Raw genomic sequence first — 20,608 nt, 5'->3', positions numbered from 1 at the left:
CAGATTTCCGCGTCAGCCCCACGCGCGCACCAGCCAAGGGCGCTCATTGGTCGAGACGACAGAGCGAAGGGACGTGGTCCAATCAGCGGCCGCCACGCTCCGAACCAATGGGAGCCCCCCGCGTGCCCAGAGAGCCGGGCAGGGGGCGGGGCAGAGCTGTCGGAGAGGGCCACACCCATCGGCCTCTTACGCCGCCATCATGAGAAAGGGCAGGCACCGGCTCCTATGGGGCTTCAGAGCCGCCCGCCATTTGTATTTGACAGCCGCCTCTGAGACCTCCTGCTGCCGGGGGCGTGCCCTGCCATCACCCAATATGGCCGGCGGGGGAGGTGGTCACGTGCTCTCGGGACTGGCGCTGCCGCTCCCGCTCTGCCGGCGCCCTCTGCGGGGCGGCCACGTGGACGCGCGCGGTGAGTGCGGGACGGGCCGCGGGCGCTGCCCGGGGCGGCGGGGCGGGTGACAGGCAGGGAGGGAGGGAGGGATGGATGGGGCGGCGGCCGAGCGGGAGAGCCGCCAGCTGTCTGTGCCTTTGCTGCAGCCGGGCCAGAGGGCGTTCCCGGGAGCCCCGCCGGGCGCTGCCAGGCGGCCGCCCTAGCTCTCCGCCTCCCGGGCGCGGGAGCTGTGGTGTGGCGGGAGGGCGCACCGCCGGGCAGAGCAGGGCAGCCGCCTCCTGAGGGGTGTGTGCGGGGAGCGCTGCCTTGCCCCTGCCGCGGGGGCCTGGCGGCCTCGGGGCGGTGTCGGCGGCTGCAGGAGCAGCGGGCGCTGTTTGGCCACGGCCTGAAGCCCCCACGGAGCCCCCTCACAAGAGTGACCCGACACTGGCGGCACCTCAGACCTGCCCCGGCTGGGCTGTCCGGGTGTCCCCTGCGATGGCGGCGTGGGGAGGGTGTTCGGGTTGGATTTGGGTAGGTTTCAGTCGAGAGCATTCTGCATGTTTTTTTACCCCGGCCCCAAGAGTGCCATTTCTTTATCGCTGCGTCTTACCTTTGTGTCTAGTGATGTCCCACACTGTATTTCCTGCCACTACCTTCTCTCCTTTTCTTTTTCCTAAGTTTGTTTTTGTTTTTTGTTTTTTTATCTAGTCTCGAAACTCATGAGGATGTGTATATAAGCATAGTAACTGCAATTTTTTCCTTATACAAGAAGAAAAGGCAATCCCAGCAACTACAAGGTTTATATCTGCCCTCATTGAGGTATTAATTCTAGAGCAAACTTGAAAGAGCTTTTAGAGCATAGGAAAAAAGCCATGGAAATTTAAGATAATACAAAATTAGTTTTTTCAAAGGTAGATCACGTTAAGAGGGAAGACCTTATGCTAGGGTGCACTTAGTAGTTCTGCTTGGATGCCTCCTTGTGAGGCAATGAAATGACTCTAGACAGATTTAACGTACAGTTTGGCTGCCAAACTCTAGCTCTTCTGAAGCATGTCTGAAAAACATAAATTAGCTAAATTTGGTAAATTTTTCACGGGAAGAGTAAAAAAAATCTATGTGAACTAATGATACTTCCACTGAAAAAGTATAAAACATAAACAAACCATTTTTGATGGAAGCACCTCAGCTATATTTTTTTTACATTAAAACCCACATTTTTTTTTCACCCAGTTTAATCCCAGGAAAGCATGAATCCTTTGTTTTAAAATCCGTGCTCTTCTATGATTCCATCTTGATGTAGATTACCGTGGGAGGAGTCAGTGTGGCTATGTTGTAGAGGCCTGAGGAAGATTCTTCTGAAGTTGCCAGAATGTAATCAATGGGCAAACCTGTGTGTATTTGGTTATGGTTATTCCTCTAAGCTTCATTATTAAATTATTTTTATTAAGGGAAAATCTGTTTCTGTGGTTTTGGCATTTAAAAATTAAAAAAAAAACAACATAATTGCAATTATTTGCTTTTATATAGCAAATTTATTTTAGTCATCAAATTCAATGTTTACCTGTCTTGATAAATTCCAGTTGAATTTTGATACTTGTCAGCATCAATTTTCAACAGAGCAAGTTATCTTGAGTCTTGACAAGACCACTGAATTTATTAGGCTGTATCCCAGAAACCTGGGTGTTGTCTTCATGCTTTGGTTTTTTATCTTCTAGCATGTTTGCCTTCAGGAAACTTCAGTATCTATAATGCATATAGTTATCTTCAAGATGTACACGTATGCTGGCATGCTCAATGTTTTCAGGCATACAAAAGGATTGGAGTCAACAAGATTAAAAAAAAAAGCTTGTGATAAACTATCTGTGGGATCTATAGCTTCACTTCCATTCTGACTTAGGAAGTTTGGTACTGAGTATTCATGTAGCTACCAGCTAAAGATAGAGGGTGCAGGCTCTGTTGTACATCGGTCAGAGTATAATGAATGCAGTATTTATAGGTGATGGCAGCAGCTCGTTGTTATGCAGATGATGTAGCTAAGAAGGAAGAAATAGAACTTCTTGGCACTTGGATCCTTTTATAAGGATTTATTGGGTCCTAAAGTACCTGCAGTGTTGAGAAGCTGTGAATTTGGGGTAAGGAGTACGTACATTGTGGGTGAATATGCTGTTTCACCTGATGCATGAGCTGCTCAAGTGTCGTGTTGCTGTGTGCAGCAGTGGATTGACCCTTCAGTGTCCATTTTTCTCCTCAGTTAAGTTTGCCCAGAAACGTGAGATTCTTGTGCATTTATTGGAAGAATTTGCCTTCTGTAGACAAGAATTTGTGCAACATAAAATGCCCTGTGCTGGAACTTAATTCCTGCCAGACACTTTTTGAGGTATCCTGGTGTCAGTCCCATACATCTTTTTCTACTCCTGTGGGAAAAGGATTCTGTTGTAGCATAAACCATCGTTATCCATTCTTGTAAAGAAGTAATACTAGACACAGGTTAAAAAGGCTATTGCTACTTCCTGGGGTGAAGGGCTTGTTGAGGCTCTTGACAATGCTCTGTCTTTGAGCCCAGACTGAGAGCTTCAGTTACAGTCTTCAGCAGAAGCAATCATCAGAAAAAGATATGCAGAGTCAATGAAATATTTAAAATAATTTGCAGATACATGCAATTTACAGGAAGTACACAAATTTCAGGATTTATTTGTGCTAGGTGTGAATACAAGGAACAAGTGAGCTCACTTGTTTTTACTGATGAGCAGCACATACATCAGTTCAAGAAAAGGTAGCTCTAGGAGCCAGTTGCTAAGTGATGCCAGGGCATCTGCCAGTTGTCATACATCTGTTTGATGGACATATTTAGACCAAAACACAGGAGAAAACATCTCTAGCCAAAACCCCAGTTGTACCTTAAAAGTGCTGGTTTTGAAATTTTGTCTCCGAGAACAGAACAAGAATAACAATAACCAAAATCTCTTGTATTTTATTGAATTGTAAACCTAAAAAAATTTAAAAGCTTAAATTAAAAGAGCATGAAATAGATTTGCTCTGGCATCACATGAACACATGATTTTATCATGATGATAAAATGCAACATAAATACTACCATAAGAATGGCTCAGTGGTGTTGTGAAATGAAGCACTAGGGAGGGGTGGCCTTCATTTCTGGGAGAAGTGTGAGGTACAGAGTGTCTCTTGCCATAGTGACGTGTGTGGGTGCCAGAGGGCATCTCTTGTCCTTGTCTGGCCGAGTCCAGACCTACCTGCTGTCAAACCTGGGAGATCAAAGTACTCTGTTCTGAATAATTTCTCATGCTTGTGGATTCTCTCCCACTGATTTTGGAGCCCTGAACAAACAAGAGAGTATGTGCTAAAGATCATGGATATATCCAGTGTGCAGTTAAAGCGAGGGTAAATTACAAAGCTGTCTGTCCCACAAATCTGAGGTGACACTCAGCAGTGGGGCAGTATGGAAGGCAAAGGGATATACTTTCTTTTAGGGTCCGTGTTTTGAGTTTTTTTAGGTGAAAATTAAAACAATTAAATTTACAGATGGTGGCATAAATTCTGAAATGCTTCTGGATATATTTTTGACTACCTTAATCCACTGAATGTAGTAAAAAATTTCCTGGTTTTTTTTTGGCTTACTAGTCTTTGTTTAAACTTTTCAACTGCTGTAGTACATTTTCCTTGCAAAATCAATATTTTCTTCTGGTTGTGCACTTCATGCCATATTATTTATGTAATTTAAAAAAATTTTTCTTTTTAATTACAATAGAATAGATCTGAACTTCAAACCTAAGATGGCTCAGAAGAGGAGCTCAAGTGGGAGGTCATTCCCATTGCTGCTGCTGCTTATTGCTGTGGCCTTTGTTCATTTAACTGTCTGTCCCTTTACAAAAGTGGAGGAAAGCTTTAACCTACAAGCTATCCATGATGTGGTGTACCACCAGCTGGACTTGGATAAGGTAAATTGAAAATAATATCTTCATTTTTGGACAGTGATAAAGATGGCAATTCCCTGCAGTACCTGTAGGATAAATGTGGTGTGAATATGATTTATTTTCCCTTGTTTCTGATTTGCCTTATTTTAAGTAGATTCTCCTTTTTGCAGTATGACCATCATGAATTTCCTGGAGTTGTCCCAAGAACGTTCCTTGGACCAATTTTTATTGCTGCTCTTTCCAGTCCAGCTATCTACGTACTTTCTGTGCTAAGAATGTCCAAGTTTTATTCTCAGCTGATAGGTATGAAAACTTCAAATCCTCGGAGATGTCACCCCTTAGAGCATCAGTTAAAACATTTTTGCTACATTTGGATCAATGGTTAAATTGTGATATTCTTTTCTTTAATGAAGGAAAACTCAAACCATAGTGCTTGGGGCCAGCATGGCCACTCCGTTCCCTCTTCAGGGAGTAGCCTAACAGTGCACAGAAAGTCTGTGCTAACAAATGTCAGGCAGTGTAAAACGAGCAAGTGTCTCAAGTCTTTTCTGAGAGTACACTCCCATGCACACTTCAGAAAGGATCCTTAACTTTGGCATGGAAGCACTGACCTTTGTGCAGAACTACCAGACAGATTAAAAGTGGATTAGAATTATAAAGATATAATAGTGGAATAGAAAAATAAATGAAGTTTTCTTTGGCTTTTTGTTTCTTTGAAGGGCGTTACATTGCGGTATCTTAAGTGTTAATCTTCAGAATGTCTTCCCACTTAATGTAACATGGCCATTCATCAGTGATCCATCTGATAATACTCTTTAATTCCTGTTTTTATTCTCCTGATAGTCCGAGGAAGTTTGGGGCTCTGTGTGATTTACACATTATGGAAGCTGCAGAAAGAAGTTAGAAAACAATTTGGAGCAACTACAGCATCAATCTTCTGTCTCATCACTGTTACTCAGTTTCATTTGATGTTTTACTGTACAAGAACCCTCCCTAATGTGTTTGCACTTCCATCTGGTAGGTATTTAAAGGGAAAAAGATTAAAATCTAAAACTTACTTTCAAATGTATCAGCAGTTAATGCGCAGGAAAAGTATGGTCAGACTAAATTAACATATCTACTTGATTAAATAGTGTGATAACAAGACTAGAAAGTTAGTTTTCTAGTCTAAATTTCTTCCTCTTTTTTTACCATATATGCATACAATGACTGTTGAATCAAGTTTTATTGAATGTGAGTACGTGTAGGATTTTGTCAGACAGCTTTAATTAGATAAAGGTTTCAGTACACATGTCTAATGCATGAAGCACAGAGCTATGAAAAAGGATGCAGTATACCTGCAGTTCAAAAAAAACCCTGTGAACTTGGGCTGTAGAGGAAAGGGCTTTCTCATGGGCTTGTAGAAGAAATTGCTACTGCAACATCTCTACCTTCCTCTTCTAAAGCTGTCTACAAATGCAGCAGTTTCTATATTTAGAGTAAAAAAAAATCAAAGTTAAACCCTTCTCTACATATACAGTTTTCCCCTAGAGATGATAAAGAGGAAAATGAATCACATGTGACAGATATTAACTGAGTCACTAAATGCTTCAGTGCAAGTTGTTCTGCTAAGAAAATTAGGAGGTTGATGTAAGAACCTGTATAGATGAGAAATGAGAAACAAAAGCAGATGGTCAGATAAACTGTGTAGTAATCTCTCAGATAATTTATGCTTATTTAAAAATGCAAGTTGTTTCATGATTTTGTACCTTAGAATTTTATGTTTTCCTTAGGATCCAGAGCACTTTACTATGTTGAGATTTAAATTACAAGTAGAGACAACTTCATCTCTAGAGACAGGTGTCCCACCTAATCATGTAAATGAATTTATAGATCTTTCTCCCTCAGCAGTAGTCTGTACTGTCATTTTTATGTTTGAAATGTTATAGTGAATATAGAATATACTCATCCAAGAGAATAAACCAACTGCCCAGCTGATATTGAGTAATAATAATGATGAATCATAGTTTCAGAAACTTCTAGTACTCCCTTAAGGTTTGTTTTTCTTTCCCCTCCTCAACAGCAATTAAATACAGTGTTTAGAAAGAGTTCCCATGTGTTCCTTCTGTGGTTATACTTTTCTTAATTACTTAAGCATCAACGATATAAAGCTGTGCATTATTCCAAATTATATGTCTCTCAAAGGAAGAATTTTTGGACTAGAAATGTTAGAGAGACCAAGAGGGGATTGATGGGAAGTTAGAGGAACAAGACACCATTAAATGTTACCCTTCAGAAAATAAATAAAATAAATAATTCGGTATGATATGATTTGCATTTTTTTTGTTTGTTTTGTTTTTTTTTTGTTTTTTTTTTTGCAGTACTTCTGGCATTGACATTTTGGATACAGCAAAAGCAAAGGCAGTTCATTTGGTTCTCAGCTTTGGCGATTATAGTCTTCAGATCAGAGCTCTGCATATTCTTAGGCCTCATGCTCCTTGTGACATTATTAACTAAAAGAATCTCCATTTTCAAGGTGCTTTCCCATGCTGTTCCAGCTGGAATGTTTTGGTTGGGTAAGTGCTTGCTTAGAGGAAAGCAAATGGCATTAAGTTCAAGAGACATCTGGAGTTTTGACTGATTTGTCTGTTGAATGGTCCTTAAGGAGTTTTTTTGGGGCGTGGCAGTGGAGAAAGGGTAAGTGGGGTGTTGTGAGTTGGTTTTGGTTTAGTTTGATTCTATTTTCTAATAATATGACAGGATTTTTTTTGTATCTTTGTGAGGAAAAAAATTCTGTGTGAGGAAATAGATGTGTGCAAAGCAGAGAAAGCTACTGAGGCCTCTGAGTTTAGATGCTTACAGTATAATGTCCTGATCTTAAAGAGGCTTAGAGATGTGCAAGTTAACTTCAGTACAGTTAGTACCTGGCTTTGGCTACTTGTGCATATTATCTGTTTGTAACATCTATTGCCTCAGCTATCTGTAAGCTGAATCACAAGATAAAACATAACTGTGTGACAGACAGAGATACCAAGCAGGAGGGTTGTGAGCAGAGCTGCAGTTCAGCTCTGTTCCATTATTAAATGGAATTTAACAGCTTAAGTGATCTCCATGCTGGAGAAGTTGAAAAATTCCCTTTTCTCTACCCGTCCACAGAAGACCCATGTATATATATGCACATAAATACTCTAAGCTGCTCTGCCAGACTGCCTAATTAAAAATGCTGTTGTCAGATACGTAATGATGACCCCTAGCAGTGTGCACAATAGAAACAATAAACATAAAATTGTTTAAAATGCACTAAAATTGTGCATTTGGAGGCACCTCAATGGATGTCCAATGGGAATTAACCACTGGGCACCCCCATTTCCTATCTGAGCAAAATCCTTAAATATCAGAGCAGTTTTCAAAGAGCTGAGTGGAGGAGATAGGGCTGACAGTTTTGGTATTTTTTTTTACTTTTCATCCCTTATTCTCCTTTACCCTCCACCTAATGAATAGTAGCAAACTTTGTGATTGTTTCTTCTAACTTAACAAAGAACAGTTTTAGCTTCACAATAAAAATTATTTAGTGTTATTTGAAGTTATCATGAGCTTCTTACCATTCATTACATTTAATGCTCTTAGTAGTCTTCTAAAACAAACCTCAGTTAAACCATTTTTTTCAAACCTGGGGTTGAAGTGGGGTGAATCCAAATTGGATTCATGTCTAACATGCTTCTTTAAAGGCTTTTTCTCAGAAGTGCCTCCCTTCTCTGTATTTCCCCTGCAAGACAGACATATTCAGCCTTCTCTGGGGTTTTGGGTGAGGTTTACAATGCATGGTTCAGTTTATGTTGGTCTTGATATTCTGTACATGTGCTATTCAAATGTGTTAGTTTGCTTTTCCCTGGTTTTGAGTTCATGCAGATTTGTATCTCTTTAATTCTTTTAGGGCTAACAATTGCTGTGGATTCTCTATTTTGGAGGCAACTTGTGTGGCCTGAGGGGAAAGTACTCTGGTATAACACAGTTTTAAACAAAAGTTCCAACTGGGGAGTATCCTTTGAAACATCCAGAGAAAAAGAACACTACCAGCCAAAGCAAAGACTTGATGTGACTTATTTCTGAGACTCAGGTTGTTAGATTCTACTTTTCATTATTTAAAACTTAAGAGACAATGTCTGTCTCTTGGGTTTTTCTGCAAATTGTAAGTCTCCTCTGCTAACTTTTTTCTTGCCTCTTTGTGTTCTACCCATATAAAGCCAGGTTTCTTTCCCTTGGTTTTTCATGTTGCCCATCATTAGTGCCATTTGATGTGCCTCTGTTGGGTAATGTTAATGTAATTATGCAACTGCTTTTAGTTCTCCAAAGATAAGGCAGGATATGAAAGGCTGGAAGAATGTGTATACAAAAAGTATACTGCATATTTGCAAAATTTGTGGGTAAATAATGTAAAGAATGGTTACTTTAATTGTTAGCAGTGAATGCATCCTTAACTCTTTACCTTGAAGACCTCTCCTTTCTTGTGGTATTTCTATTCAGCCCTGCCTCGTGCTTTGGGATGCAGCATAATATTTGTACCTTTAGGGGTAACAGAAAAGAGAACTCGGATTTTACTTCTGCCAGCACTGGGCTTTATTTTCTTGTATTCGTTTCTCCCACACAAAGAGCTACGTTTCATCATCTATACTTTCCCTGTCTTCAACATAGTGGCTGCTAAAATGTGCTCACGAATGTAAGTTCAAAATCCTGTTTATGTATTGTTTTTTTTTCCTTTGAAAATGTAAAAGGAAAACTATTAATATTATTTTTATGCACTTTTTTCCATCTTGAACTCTGGATCATACTGAAATATTCATATGCTGTAGAAAGGAGTTTGAGGTCTTTGTACCCATTTGACTGCAGAGAGGAGTGGAAACAGAGAAGAGTCAAATGGGGCTTTTGATGGGACTGTTTGGCAAGTCTGGAGGAGAATTGAGAGTAGAGCCCTAATTTTACTGTTACATTGTTACAATGCTGTTTATTTCATCTACCAGAAAAAAAGATATTCCAGTGTACTCCTGAGCTGTTAACACAACTTACCTCAGGAGATAGGTTAATACACCGGTGAGGCTTGTGAAACATGGAGTTAAAGAGTTATGTTTGGGTATATTGTATAAACAAATTGAAGTTCAGAGTTTAACTTCTTTAAAAGAGAATATATTCGTAGCTGAAGTTTTTAAACACAGAAATACTTAGCTTTATTGATAAGTTTTTCTTAGCTTTATTAATGAGAATATTCTAATTTAAATGTCATTAGAAGTTAATTATCTAGAAATTAGTAATAAATACATGCCATGCTGGATTAATAAAATTTGCATTAATCTTTATTATCTAGAGGTGGAGTTTCCATAACAGTTGTGTCACAGTAGTCAGTGACCAGTATGAAAGAAAATAACTGTTTATTCTTCGTTGTTTTTCTCTTCCTCAACAGTCTGAATAACTACCGGAGATCCTGGCTGTACAAACTTGGATCTTTCTTTATTATTATGCATCTTCTACTTAATGCTGTTTATTCAGGAACATCTTTATATGTCTCACATTTCAATTATCCTGGAGGAGTGGCAATTCAGAAGTTACATGAGTTGGTACCTTCTACAGCAGGTATGTAAAGCTGGCTTGAGGAATGGTCACCTAATTTTAATTTCAGTATATCTTTCCATGTACTGAACACCACTTCTTCAAACTAGGTACATGCATCTTCTTTGTTACTATTTTGTTAATTTATTACTAATCAGAGTGTAGTTGGAAGAGTTTTGAAACTATTCCTTTTTCTTTATTTATGTAGATGTCTCTGTTCATATTGATGTGGCTGCAGCACAAACAGGAGTTTCTCGGTTTCTAGAAATCAATTCTGACTGGAGGTATGTTCTGAATGAGGTATTTTGATTTGTGGACAGTAGCCTGCTCTTTCCTTTTTTGCATATGCACAGGGACAATAATTGCAAACACAATTTCTGGTACAGCATATTTATTAAACTAGCTTAAGAACAATATGAATCTGCAGAGAATTTTGGATGTCTCCAGTACTGCCATTTCAGATATAAAGCACTGTTTTGGTTGGTTGATTCTGATTTGCCTGTATAGCATAGAATATTTCAGAGGACAAGAGGAAATGGCATCAAGTTGTGCCAGGGGAGGTTTAGGTGCGATACTAGGAAAAAGTGCTTCATGGCAGGGGTTGTCAAGCGTTGGGACATGCTGCCCGGGGAAGTGGTGGAATTACCATCCCTGAAAGTGTTAAAAGTGTGGCTGTGGCACCTGGGGCCATTGTTTAATGGTGGATGTGATGGTGGTGTTAAGGTGACAATTTGGCTTGATGCTCTTCGACATCTTTTCCAACCTTAATAATTCTATGATTCTAAAGACATCAGAAACAGCACAAAAATTGTTAGCTTACCAAAATTAATACCAATATGTTTAATGAGGCTAGGCTTGATACCCCATGAGACTTTAAACCTAAACCTGAAAGAGTTGTGCTTGGCAAACAGTATATATAATGATTTGTTTGTCTGAATGATGTGTGGCAGTGTGAGGCTCATGTACTTTTTAATACTGAAAGTCTGTTTTTATGTGGAACATCCTTCATATAGATGGCATGGAATCTGCTACTGTAAACACAGTCATTAGCTCTGAGGGAAGGCTGTTGAGTGCTTTGTTACTATGAGCAGGGTGATACTTTTTCAGCGTTGGAATATTGGAATGAATAGTAGGAGACATTGTGGGCTCACATCATTTGCTTTTCAGGATGAAAACAAAATAAACATGGGCATCTTTCTGATTTTTAGGCCTACCTCTTCAGCTGAAGCATAAGGTTTTAATTTCAATGAAAATTATCTTAATGAAAATGATTCATTAGAAGGTGACACAAAGCCTCCCTTCATACTGCACAAAACAAAAGCAACACAAGCAGAGTTTGATATAAGAGATATTCTGAGCACAGAGTTCTTTTACCCCAGTAACAGTATTCAGGATCAGATGAACAAACATAATTTAAATGTTGGTATGTTATGAGATAGAACTACTTTGAAAGTAAAGCAGAAGAAGGGGAAAGAATGCTTCCAAGGGAATTACAAAAATCATCGATCTCGCTATGCCTTTTTATTTCCAAGCACTCTCATGATGCTACAGACTGTTAAAAGCCTTTTCAATTACCTGTCCACTGTTTATTTCATATTGTTTTTTTGTATGTTGCATCTAGAGAAAGTCTTAAGCCATGAATCAGGAAGAGACATTAAGCTGCTATAGTACAAGGGACAGAATGTGCATGATAGCTAAGATGTTTCAATCTTTGCAGTTTTTAAATATACTTAAATATACACACTACTCTGCATACAACTCTACTCTCTCAGTAGTGCTTCATTCCAATGAGCTTTTTGAGTTGGTGAGTGTTGGATTACTTTGTGTTTATAAGGCTTGTAAGGCCTAGTGGGATTGGAAGGTGAATGAATAATATCCCTGTCACTGACTGATGTTTCATAGTGTTGCAGCTACAAAGCGGTTTCTCTCTCACTTTTATCTGTACTCAGCAAAACAAAGGCTCAAGGAAGGGCTGATTCAGCATAAATTTTCACATTAAAAAAACCAGGCAAAATCCACAACTGAGCATCAGTCATATACAGGACTACCACTTGGTCTGACAGCACAGTAGTGCAAAGTTTAGTGGCACCAACTGTCCATTTTCTTGTTGTCCAAGAAAGTGACAGCCTTTCAGATGGGTAAAAATTAACATCTTTATAGACAATATATGTCAGGTGGAAGCAGATTAGGGATGGGATGGCTGTGAAGGCTGATGATTCATCAGGTAACTACAATCCATAAATCTTCTTAAAGTTATCAGCTTTCAGTAGAGTGCTCAGATTAGATCTATTTGCCTCAAGAAAAATGCAAGTGATGTATTATTTTTCTTCAAAGGGTGATTGAAAGGAGCTTGCTGTAGGTTCTTAAATGGAACAGGTGTTACAATCTTGTCTTCAATTAGTGCAGTCTCTTTGAACCCTGACTAAATATGCTGTGTAAGCTTAAAGTATTTAAAAATAATAAAATTCAGAAATGCTTGCAGCCAGATGAAAGGCCTTCTACTTGCTGATGAAGAAAATGTGAAATTAGTTGGTAAGGTTGTTACAAAGTAATGCTGTTCCTTCTGCCAGTTTGGATGTATCTACCAACCTAAGGGGTATTGTGATATTTTTGGAAATAGCAGGTGAAATTAGCATGCAGTTGTTTTAGAAGAAGAAGAAAACACCTATTCATTGGGCAAATTCTGCATTATATGGTGTATTTAGTGACCCTTATGAATTCTGTCACCCTGGGATCTTTTCTGAGTTGCCAAAATTTTAGTTAACAATCCACACAAAACCTCTAGTTTTCTGTAAAGTACTTCCTTCAAATGTCTTAAATGCTAATGTCTCGTCAGGCAGCATTACAAAAATATCAATAGACACTTTTTTCAGGGAATTCAGGCACATGAGAGGCCAGGCCTGCAAAGATGCAGGCTGGATTTAATCCTAGGTGCATTTAAGGGTATGTAGGGCTGGGACTGCACTGCTTCCCTACCTGTGTCCACATCTGCAAGGAAAGTCACAGCCTGAATAAGATGCCTCTGAAATGTGTGGAAGGATTAAGGTGCCTAAGAATAGGAGCTCCAAGTGCTGGTAGAAAACAGAACAGGACAAGAGAAAAGGTGAAGAACGGGACACTGGTCTTCACTCAGGTTACAGAGCCTAACAGTGGTTTATGGAGTGTTTTGGAGTGAACTGACCTCTTTCTTCTTCTTTGAAGTTGCTGGATTGAGGACTCAATCAGGCTGCCATGTCCAGTATGGATATCCTAACCATTAAGCTATAAATGGCACCTGACTCTCCTCAGCGAATGAACAAATAACTATTGCAAAGTAGAATCATGTCCTCATGAGACAGTGAGGGAGATTTGTCTCAATTCCTAGAAGATTAAAGGGGTTCATGCAGTTCTTAAGCGATAATGAACTTCAGTTTTGGGCTTAGATGAGATGAAAAGTGACTGAAACTAGATCTTTCACATCCCTGCCAAATGGCTAAGGCACTTGTTTTCTCATCCTGTAAAATCCTTCAATAGCTAGAGTGAACATAAGTCCTTTTAAGAAACAACTGTAAGTGTACATAATTAATAGCCCTAGAACTCAGTAGTTATTTTTAATATATTTTTTTTAATTTTGCATAATTTATATGTATTCTGGTACTTAAACAGCTCATAAAAGCTGACCCAGAGTGATCTGCCCAAACATGTAGTAGATCAGCAAACTGAATGTAGAAATAGCAAGTGCCAAATCAGCATTGTAATTGCCAGGCTCTTTCTTTCCTCCAGTGTTCAAGGAGGTCTTCTCCCTGCTATTCTCTGAGGCTCCTACTCTAATGTATGAGTACCAGAAGAAAAAGGTTTCTGCTTAGGTACCATATAAGGTACTTTTTAGAATTATTAAAAAACCCCACAAACAAACAAACAACAGCAAAAAAAACCCAAACAACCCCCCCACCCCTTCCCATTTCTCCAAATGCGATTCTTGTAGGGTAAAACTTAAAAATTGGTCCAGTTTCCCACAATTTTAGGCTTTGGAGTAATTTCTCCACTGAATTCAAATAGGGAACTAGTAAAAAGTTTTCTAGGAGATGTGATTTATATCACAATAGCAGCAGAAAGACTTGCATGGAGTGACTGAATCCCTACATTCTTCAAAAATACTGTTTCTTCCTCTAGTACTCTTTAATCAGGAAATATAACTGAGAACATTTGTTCCTTTTTGTGTTTCATCTTGGATGCTACATGCCACTGCAATAATGGCCATCTTTAATAGGTAAAACAAGGAATAAAAATAAACCCTCTTTATTCTTTACAGGTATGACAAAAGAGAAGATGTTAAACCAGGAGACCAGTTGATGTTTTCTTACACACATATACTGATGGAAACAAATCCTCTTCAAATATCACATTACAAGACAACCCACAGGCCACTGGCAAATATACCTGGCATCAGTAAAATTGGATTGAACCTTACTGCACTACCTCCTTTTACTTTAAACTTGAAACCAAAATTAGTACTGTTGGAGAAACTTCCTCTATCATCTTGACTGTGAATTTTAAGTAAGTCTTTGATGTGATTTTGCTGATGACTGAACTATATAAGACAGCAACAAATTGTCATTCCAGCACTGCAACTCAGCTTCTGTGGAAAGGCACAGAAAATCTCTGTACCTGCCAATTGGTATTTAGCTCCGTCCTGTTTCTTACATAAATAATACAGTGCATTCCTAGTCAGTATATTCTCAGTATACTGAATTGTATTGCTAGATATATTTGAGAGAGGTTGCCTACAAGTTCATTGATATTGAGTAAAACCTGTGTACTTGGTTTGGTAGTCTGTTTCACCACGTAGCACAGGTATGTCCTAATTGTCCTATATAAGATACAAAATCAACAGGTTTGTGCTAGGGCAATAATTTAATATGTAATCTATGTGTGCAAAGATGTATTACTTAATGTATTTACAGGATTGTAACCCCCTCAGCTGTCAGGTTGCCTGTGTGAAACGTAGTGATGTTACCAACATAGAAAAGCCATATTCATTGTAGCTTCATCCTAATACCTAACTGTGCCCTGTAGGCTACCAAACTAATGAAATATTCACTTAAAAAGCAGTTGGACCTCTTGACAAGTGTTTCATAACAGATTCGAGTACTAAGGATGATTATCTTCATTCCAACAGTTCAAGAAAAAGTAGTAACTCGGATTTCTTGGGAAAAACAACTTTTAAAATAATGTTTCTCCTCTTCTGCTGTAATGATATCATAATTTGCAGTGCAGAATTTACCTGTGAAAATGTCCATTTTAAGATAGGTGCTGTTTTCTTCCTTTTTTTTTATTACGTAATCCCTTTGGAAAGGAGTGCTCTAATGTGCCATTTGCTGCATTCTATAAACTAGAGTAAGATTGCATGCTCTGTAGTTTTCTTTACTAGATTTTTTTTTAAGGATGTCTGCATAAATTGCTGAATGGAACAAGGGAAAAAGGTTAAAATTCTGGTTAGGGCCAGTTGTAATGTGACAGAAGCTCCTTTAGTGTAAAATGTCAGAATCACTGAAATTATCACAGGCAGAAAACTATTCCTTGCTGACTGAAAACTTGATAAAAATCTGATTATGGAATAAAGTGGTTTGGGTTTTTTGTTTTGTTTGTTTTCTTTTTATTCTAAAATTGCTTGATTCAGGAACTACCTTGTAAGGAACAAACTTGTGTATGTTTCAGTTTTTGGGACCATGTTTTCTTTTTAGCCTCTAGATTATATATCAGTGGAACTGATCTGGTGGGGTGGAGCCTGCTCCCTCGTGGGTGGCTGTTGTTGCCCAGGCTTCCTTGGCCTGAGCAGATCTGGCAAAGGCAACCTGCAGAACTTGTTGGTCCAGTCTCTGGCTGCTCTTGAAATTTAAATCATTCACGTACTATCTATTTGATTTGTCTTTGGAAAAAAACGTAGCTTCCTCCAGAGCCAGTCTGAACATCAAACAATTGACAAGAGACAAAAGGAAATGCATGTGCAAATAGCTGCAGAGTTGGAACCACACAAAGGAAAACTTTTGTTTAAGGATGTAGGTAGGCCTTCATATTAAGGCTAATCATTGACTTCATGTAACTCTCCCCCATGCTGGACTCCACAACTCAAGAACCCAAACTGAAATTTATCCTGCCCAGGTGTATACAAATGTCTGTGTGGTTGCTCCAGCTTTCCAAATCCCTGGCTGTCAGAATCCCTCTGTAGGAACTTGTTTCTATCACCTACAGAGAAAAACCTAGGGCTACTGTGCTTGCAGAATAGGCATCTCGAACTACTGTCTGAAGTAGCACTGAATATATACACAAGGCATTTGAAGAGTTTCATCTTGCTGAATCTCATACATCATAGGGTCCTTCCCCACAGATTTGTTCTGGTGTGTAGGTGCTACCTGTGGGACTTAAACTGGTGATAGTGTTCAGCTGTGGCACTCGTGCGTGCTACTGTTCACAGCCTCATCTCCCATGGAAATAGAAGCCATCTGTTCAAACTGGCCTTTTACTCTATTTGTTTGGGGTAGAGAAAGATAAAATACATACAAGGAGACAGGAAAGAGATAGTGGATTGCAGTTTTGAAAAGTGTCTGAAGTCTGTTTGGGTCCTGTTACATCTTATTCTCCTTACGTAGTTATTGAAGTGCTTAGTTTGAAAATCTGCAACTTTAGTTTTGTAGCTAAAAGGGCTAGATTGTGATCCAGGCAGTGCATGGAGCACCACAGTACCTGTGGCAATACGACTTCTGTAACAGCATGTTGTCAGGTCAGGTTTAAGCTGGATATTAGGAAAAGGATCTTCACCCAAAGGGGGGTGGCTGGGCACTGGTACAGGCTCCCCAGGGAAGTGGTCACAACACCAAGCCCCGCAGAGTTCAAGAAGTGTTTGAACAACACTCTCAGGGAGATGGTGTGACTCTTGGAGATGTCCTGTTCAGGACCAGGATTTGAACTTTAATGATCCTTGTGTGTCCTTTCCAACTCATGTATTCCTTTCTAACTCTGATTCTATGGCTAACCATCTCAGACACAGGCCAGGAATATTATGGTGGCCCACACTTGGAATAAGCAGGGCAGCTGCCGAAGTGGGATGAAGATTACTGCAGTTTTCCCTAAAGGCTGCTTGAATAAAACAAGCAACCCTTGGAACAGATGCTAAAGCCATCTCTCTCTTAAATGAATCTTCTGATCTCCGAGTCTTGTGTTGCCTTTCTTGAGCTCCACAAGAACAACAGAGCTTATTTTCTCCTTTAACATAAATTAATATTCAGCATACTTGCATGGAAGAAAAAGGTGTGAGTTTAAGTTCCCTTAAATATAAGAAGGCATAAGGGAAGTCTCTTGCTCCTTCTACAGACTTGAAGTGGGGTATTACAAGTTCTACATTTGGGGGACATCTGAGGAAGTGTCAAGTTACAGACTGAATGGAGCATGTAGGAGAACAGACTGAACACTTGGAATTTTTGAAGGGACTTAAAAATAACAAATTTCTCCTGCCTATTTAAGTTCTTAAAGGAAAAATACCTTTTGATTTGACTGATTACAATCCTACCATGAAGTTCAGCTTTTAGCAAAAGCAGAAAAAGGTGAGTATACTGAATTAACTGAAAGTTGAATTAACTTGAATAAAGCAAAAAGATAGTACAGTTCATCTCTAATGCTGCTATAGAGTGAAATTTATTTTAGGGTGTCTTGTTTAAACTCTCCAAGGGTCAAATGTTGTGTAGCATTATACATTGATCTTTCCAGTTTGACTTAATTTCTTTGAAGCAATGCTTGTTCCTGTAAAAAGTCCAACAGATTAGTTGGACAAAAATATGTAACCATGCCATTTCACATGGAGAAGGTGAATAATCAGTCTTATAGCCTGAGATGTAGGACATTCTTGTTATTAAACTAAATAAAGTAATTGCATGAAAAAAAAGTTGTGGAATCTGCCAGTAGAGGACATTTCTAGAAGATGAAAGTAAAAACTGCTTTAAAATAAAGGTAAACTGATGACTCTTCCATCAAGACCCAAAAGAACTAAAGATCAAGGAACAACTTCCAGTTCACAAAGTCTCTAATATCAAGAGCTAGAAAAAACCAGACTATATTCACCTTATACCTCCCCTAAGTACTTCCTAGGGTCTTCTCTCTCAAGCTAAATTGGGGTGAGGAGATATGGCGAATGCTTTTATTTGATCTGACATAAAATACATTTATCTGCTATGACTGAAGAAAAACCAGAGCATGTCTCATGTTCTTCCCTTGAAGAACCTTGTTTGTCCATCAGAACTTCAATGCAATCTATTTGTGCAAAGTATTCTGAAACACTGAGCGCACTCCTTTTTCTTGCTCCCTGGTCATTTCACATATCTCCTTGGTGAGGCAGCTTACACATTCAGAACAAGCTTAAGCTTGTGCTGCCGCTCCTGCAGTTGTTTCAGGACCATTCTTATTTTCCTGAATACTTCTAGTTCTTCCCATAATGTTAAGGAGCTTGAAAACTGACATGAGTTCTTAGCATTGGTTTGCTGTATCAGTTTTAATGCAAGAGTGTTTCCCTTGCATCTGGCAGCATTTTTTCATAACTTAGACAGAAATTCCAAGAATGATAGCCTAGTGTTGCTTCCCTTTACTACATGTGCTCACTCTTACATACTCCCCTCCTACCACCACCCTCAAAGAGCTTTCCTTCTTAGTATTCAAAGGTTCGTTCTTATGCAAGTGACTTCACTTTCTGCTTGCAAGTAAAGAAGAAAACTTTTCATCGGGCTGAGTTTATCACTGATGTAAGCAAGAGTGTTTAGCCACAGCTATCTCAGTGAGCTGGTTACATAATTAGTCTCAACTATACCAAGACTAATGTTAAGAGGCTGTTAAACAGTGATACATGAAATGTATCACTATCTGCTTAACATGACGCCAAAGACTGAAAGGGTATTTGCAAAAATTCTTTAAGCTAACTAACAAATACCTCTACAAAGGTTTTCTTTATTTCCTATTTATATAGGTATGATTTCAAATTTTAACTGGTCCATTTTGTGTGCGGCTACTTATTTTAGAGCAGCTCTTTAGATAAACATGAGTAACTCTAACTACTTTTTGGTTGCTCATTCCAGACCTTTGGACAGCCCTTATGATTTTAAGGGCAGCCAGTGTTTCCTCTGAAATTTTACATCTTACTGTCAATGGCACTGTTTCAGCAATTCTGCTTTCTTTCAGCTACAACTGCCCTTGGTTCTGTACTAAGGCTTCTTCATCTGTTAGTTTGTGCCAGGTATAAGGTAAAATGCTGCCTGAAATGGAGTCTACCTTGTCCTTTAGAACTGCCAACTTAAGAAGCTGGAAGAAGGCACTGGTTCATAGAGAAAATAAAGAGTCAGGGACAGCTTAAGCAAAGATCCTGTCCTTACAACCAAAGTTGATACCTGAGTTGGGACATTGCTGTGGTTACTATTTCTGGCTGGCATACTCATTTTATGAAATCACTTTAGGGTCAGCTTTGCAATGATTTTCAGTTCTTTATAATTCAGAAGCTATTTTTGGGGAGCAAAGGGAAGGTATGAGTATTTGTAGTAAATGCTCACTGACTAAACTCTGCAAACATGTTTCCTTCATTTGGACTTGGTGGGCAGGAAAAGAGGCCACATACAAAAAGAGATAAATGTGGGGGAAGCGTTGTCTCAGGTTCCTGAAGCATAATATGCATCTCAATAGATACTTTCCATTATATAACCTTCACAAGACCTGAGTTCTTTGAAAAGGCAGTTGCAGATCTCAGCTTCTTCCCTTTCCTACCTTTATTACTATAAACTATTTCTTGCTGCAGTGTATAGTTACACCTGCCTACTTTTAAATGATGCAGAAGTTTTAAGGTTTTTATGATGACCAAGTATCATCTACACTTCACTTTCTATTCTAACACTGAAAAAGCACTGCTTACTAAATTTATTTCTGAAGTTGTTAATGTTTAAGTATCACTGTTGCAGGGTCACCATGTTACGCATTAGGGAACTGTCTGCTGCCACAGTGATTGGTGCAGCAGAAACTCGGGTTGATGAGAACTCCCACTGTTTACAGCTTTATTAGTCTGAGGGAAAGCACTGTAAAAATAGGGGGCATCTTATCTATTACAAATATGAGAAAGGCTGTGAAAACAGAATTCTAGCAATCACTGAGAATTTACATTAAAAATAATAAGGCAAACCCAACACAAAACACAGTCACTCAATAACTTACCTCAAGATTCAATGAAAGCTTTCAGCCCTTCTTTTGGAGTCATTCTTTTCTCACAGGCAGCAGTGCCTGATCTGAAGGAGATATTCCTGTAACTCCTATAAAAGGATCAAGGCTTACAATTGAAAATAGCAACTTAATGTTCTCAGTTTCCCTTATTTTTATATAAGAACTAAGTTTTTCAATTTTAAGGTCTTTTTGGCCTGCATATTATCTTTTACAAAAATTCTAGCTTAAGCTTTTAATTAATTTAACCAAGCTGACACTGAAACTGTTGTCTTAAACACTGAGCCCTTCAAAAATGCAAACCAAACCCAAATGAAAAAGGGAAATCACAGTATAAATAGACTAACTTCAACTGATGAAATTTTACTTTTAAAAATAGTGACTAGTTCTTGTGTTCTCAGTAAGTTTTGACAAAAAAGCATGACTATAAAATTAATTATCTGTATGACTAAGAAGCAGATATGGGGCTACAAAATACCATCGCTACAACTTTCCACACAG

At 38.9% G+C, this 20,608-nt stretch overlaps 1 protein-coding gene across 3 annotated transcripts; it reads left to right on the top strand.

Moving 5' to 3' along the window:
- The first annotated feature begins 206 nt into the window (after positions 1–206).
- On the top strand, positions 207–15,505 carry ALG12 (ALG12 alpha-1,6-mannosyltransferase). 3 transcript variants are annotated; one of them, XM_015627274.2, is made up of 10 exons: positions 207–410; positions 4,141–4,330; positions 4,477–4,609; positions 5,150–5,323; positions 6,667–6,861; positions 8,220–8,323; positions 8,779–9,002; positions 9,741–9,910; positions 10,095–10,170; positions 14,178–15,505. In XM_015627274.2, the coding sequence occupies exons 2-10, from the start codon at positions 4,166–4,168 to the stop codon at positions 14,407–14,409; spliced, it is 1,473 nt and encodes a 490-aa protein (XP_015482760.1). In that variant the 5' UTR covers positions 207–410; positions 4,141–4,165; the 3' UTR covers positions 14,410–15,505. The 3 variants fall into 3 exon arrangements, with proteins under 3 accessions (XP_015482760.1, XP_015482761.1, XP_015482762.1); XM_015627275.2 differs by lacking the exon at positions 207–410 and adding an exon at positions 701–905; XM_015627276.3 differs by lacking the exon at positions 207–410 and adding an exon at positions 1,105–1,193.
- The last annotated feature ends 5,103 nt before the right edge of the window (positions 15,506–20,608 follow it).

This window comes from Parus major, chromosome 1A, assembly GCF_001522545.3.
Source record: "Parus major isolate Abel chromosome 1A, Parus_major1.1, whole genome shotgun sequence".
Taxonomy (NCBI): Eukaryota; Metazoa; Chordata; class Aves; order Passeriformes; family Paridae; genus Parus; species Parus major.
This window is presented reverse-complemented; position numbering and strand designations above follow the sequence as displayed.

Coding starts and splice junctions, on each gene's coding strand:
- ALG12 (XM_015627274.2), top strand. CDS start 4,166: ATGGCTCAGAAGAGGAGCTCAAGTGGGAGGTCATTCCCATTGCTGCTG. Junction 6,862..8,219: donor AGCTGGAATGTTTTGGTTGG/GTAAGTGCTTGC, acceptor TAATTCTTTTAG/GGCTAACAATTGCTGTGGAT. Junction 9,911..10,094: donor GTTGGTACCTTCTACAGCAG/GTATGTAAAGCT, acceptor TTATTTATGTAG/ATGTCTCTGTTCATATTGAT.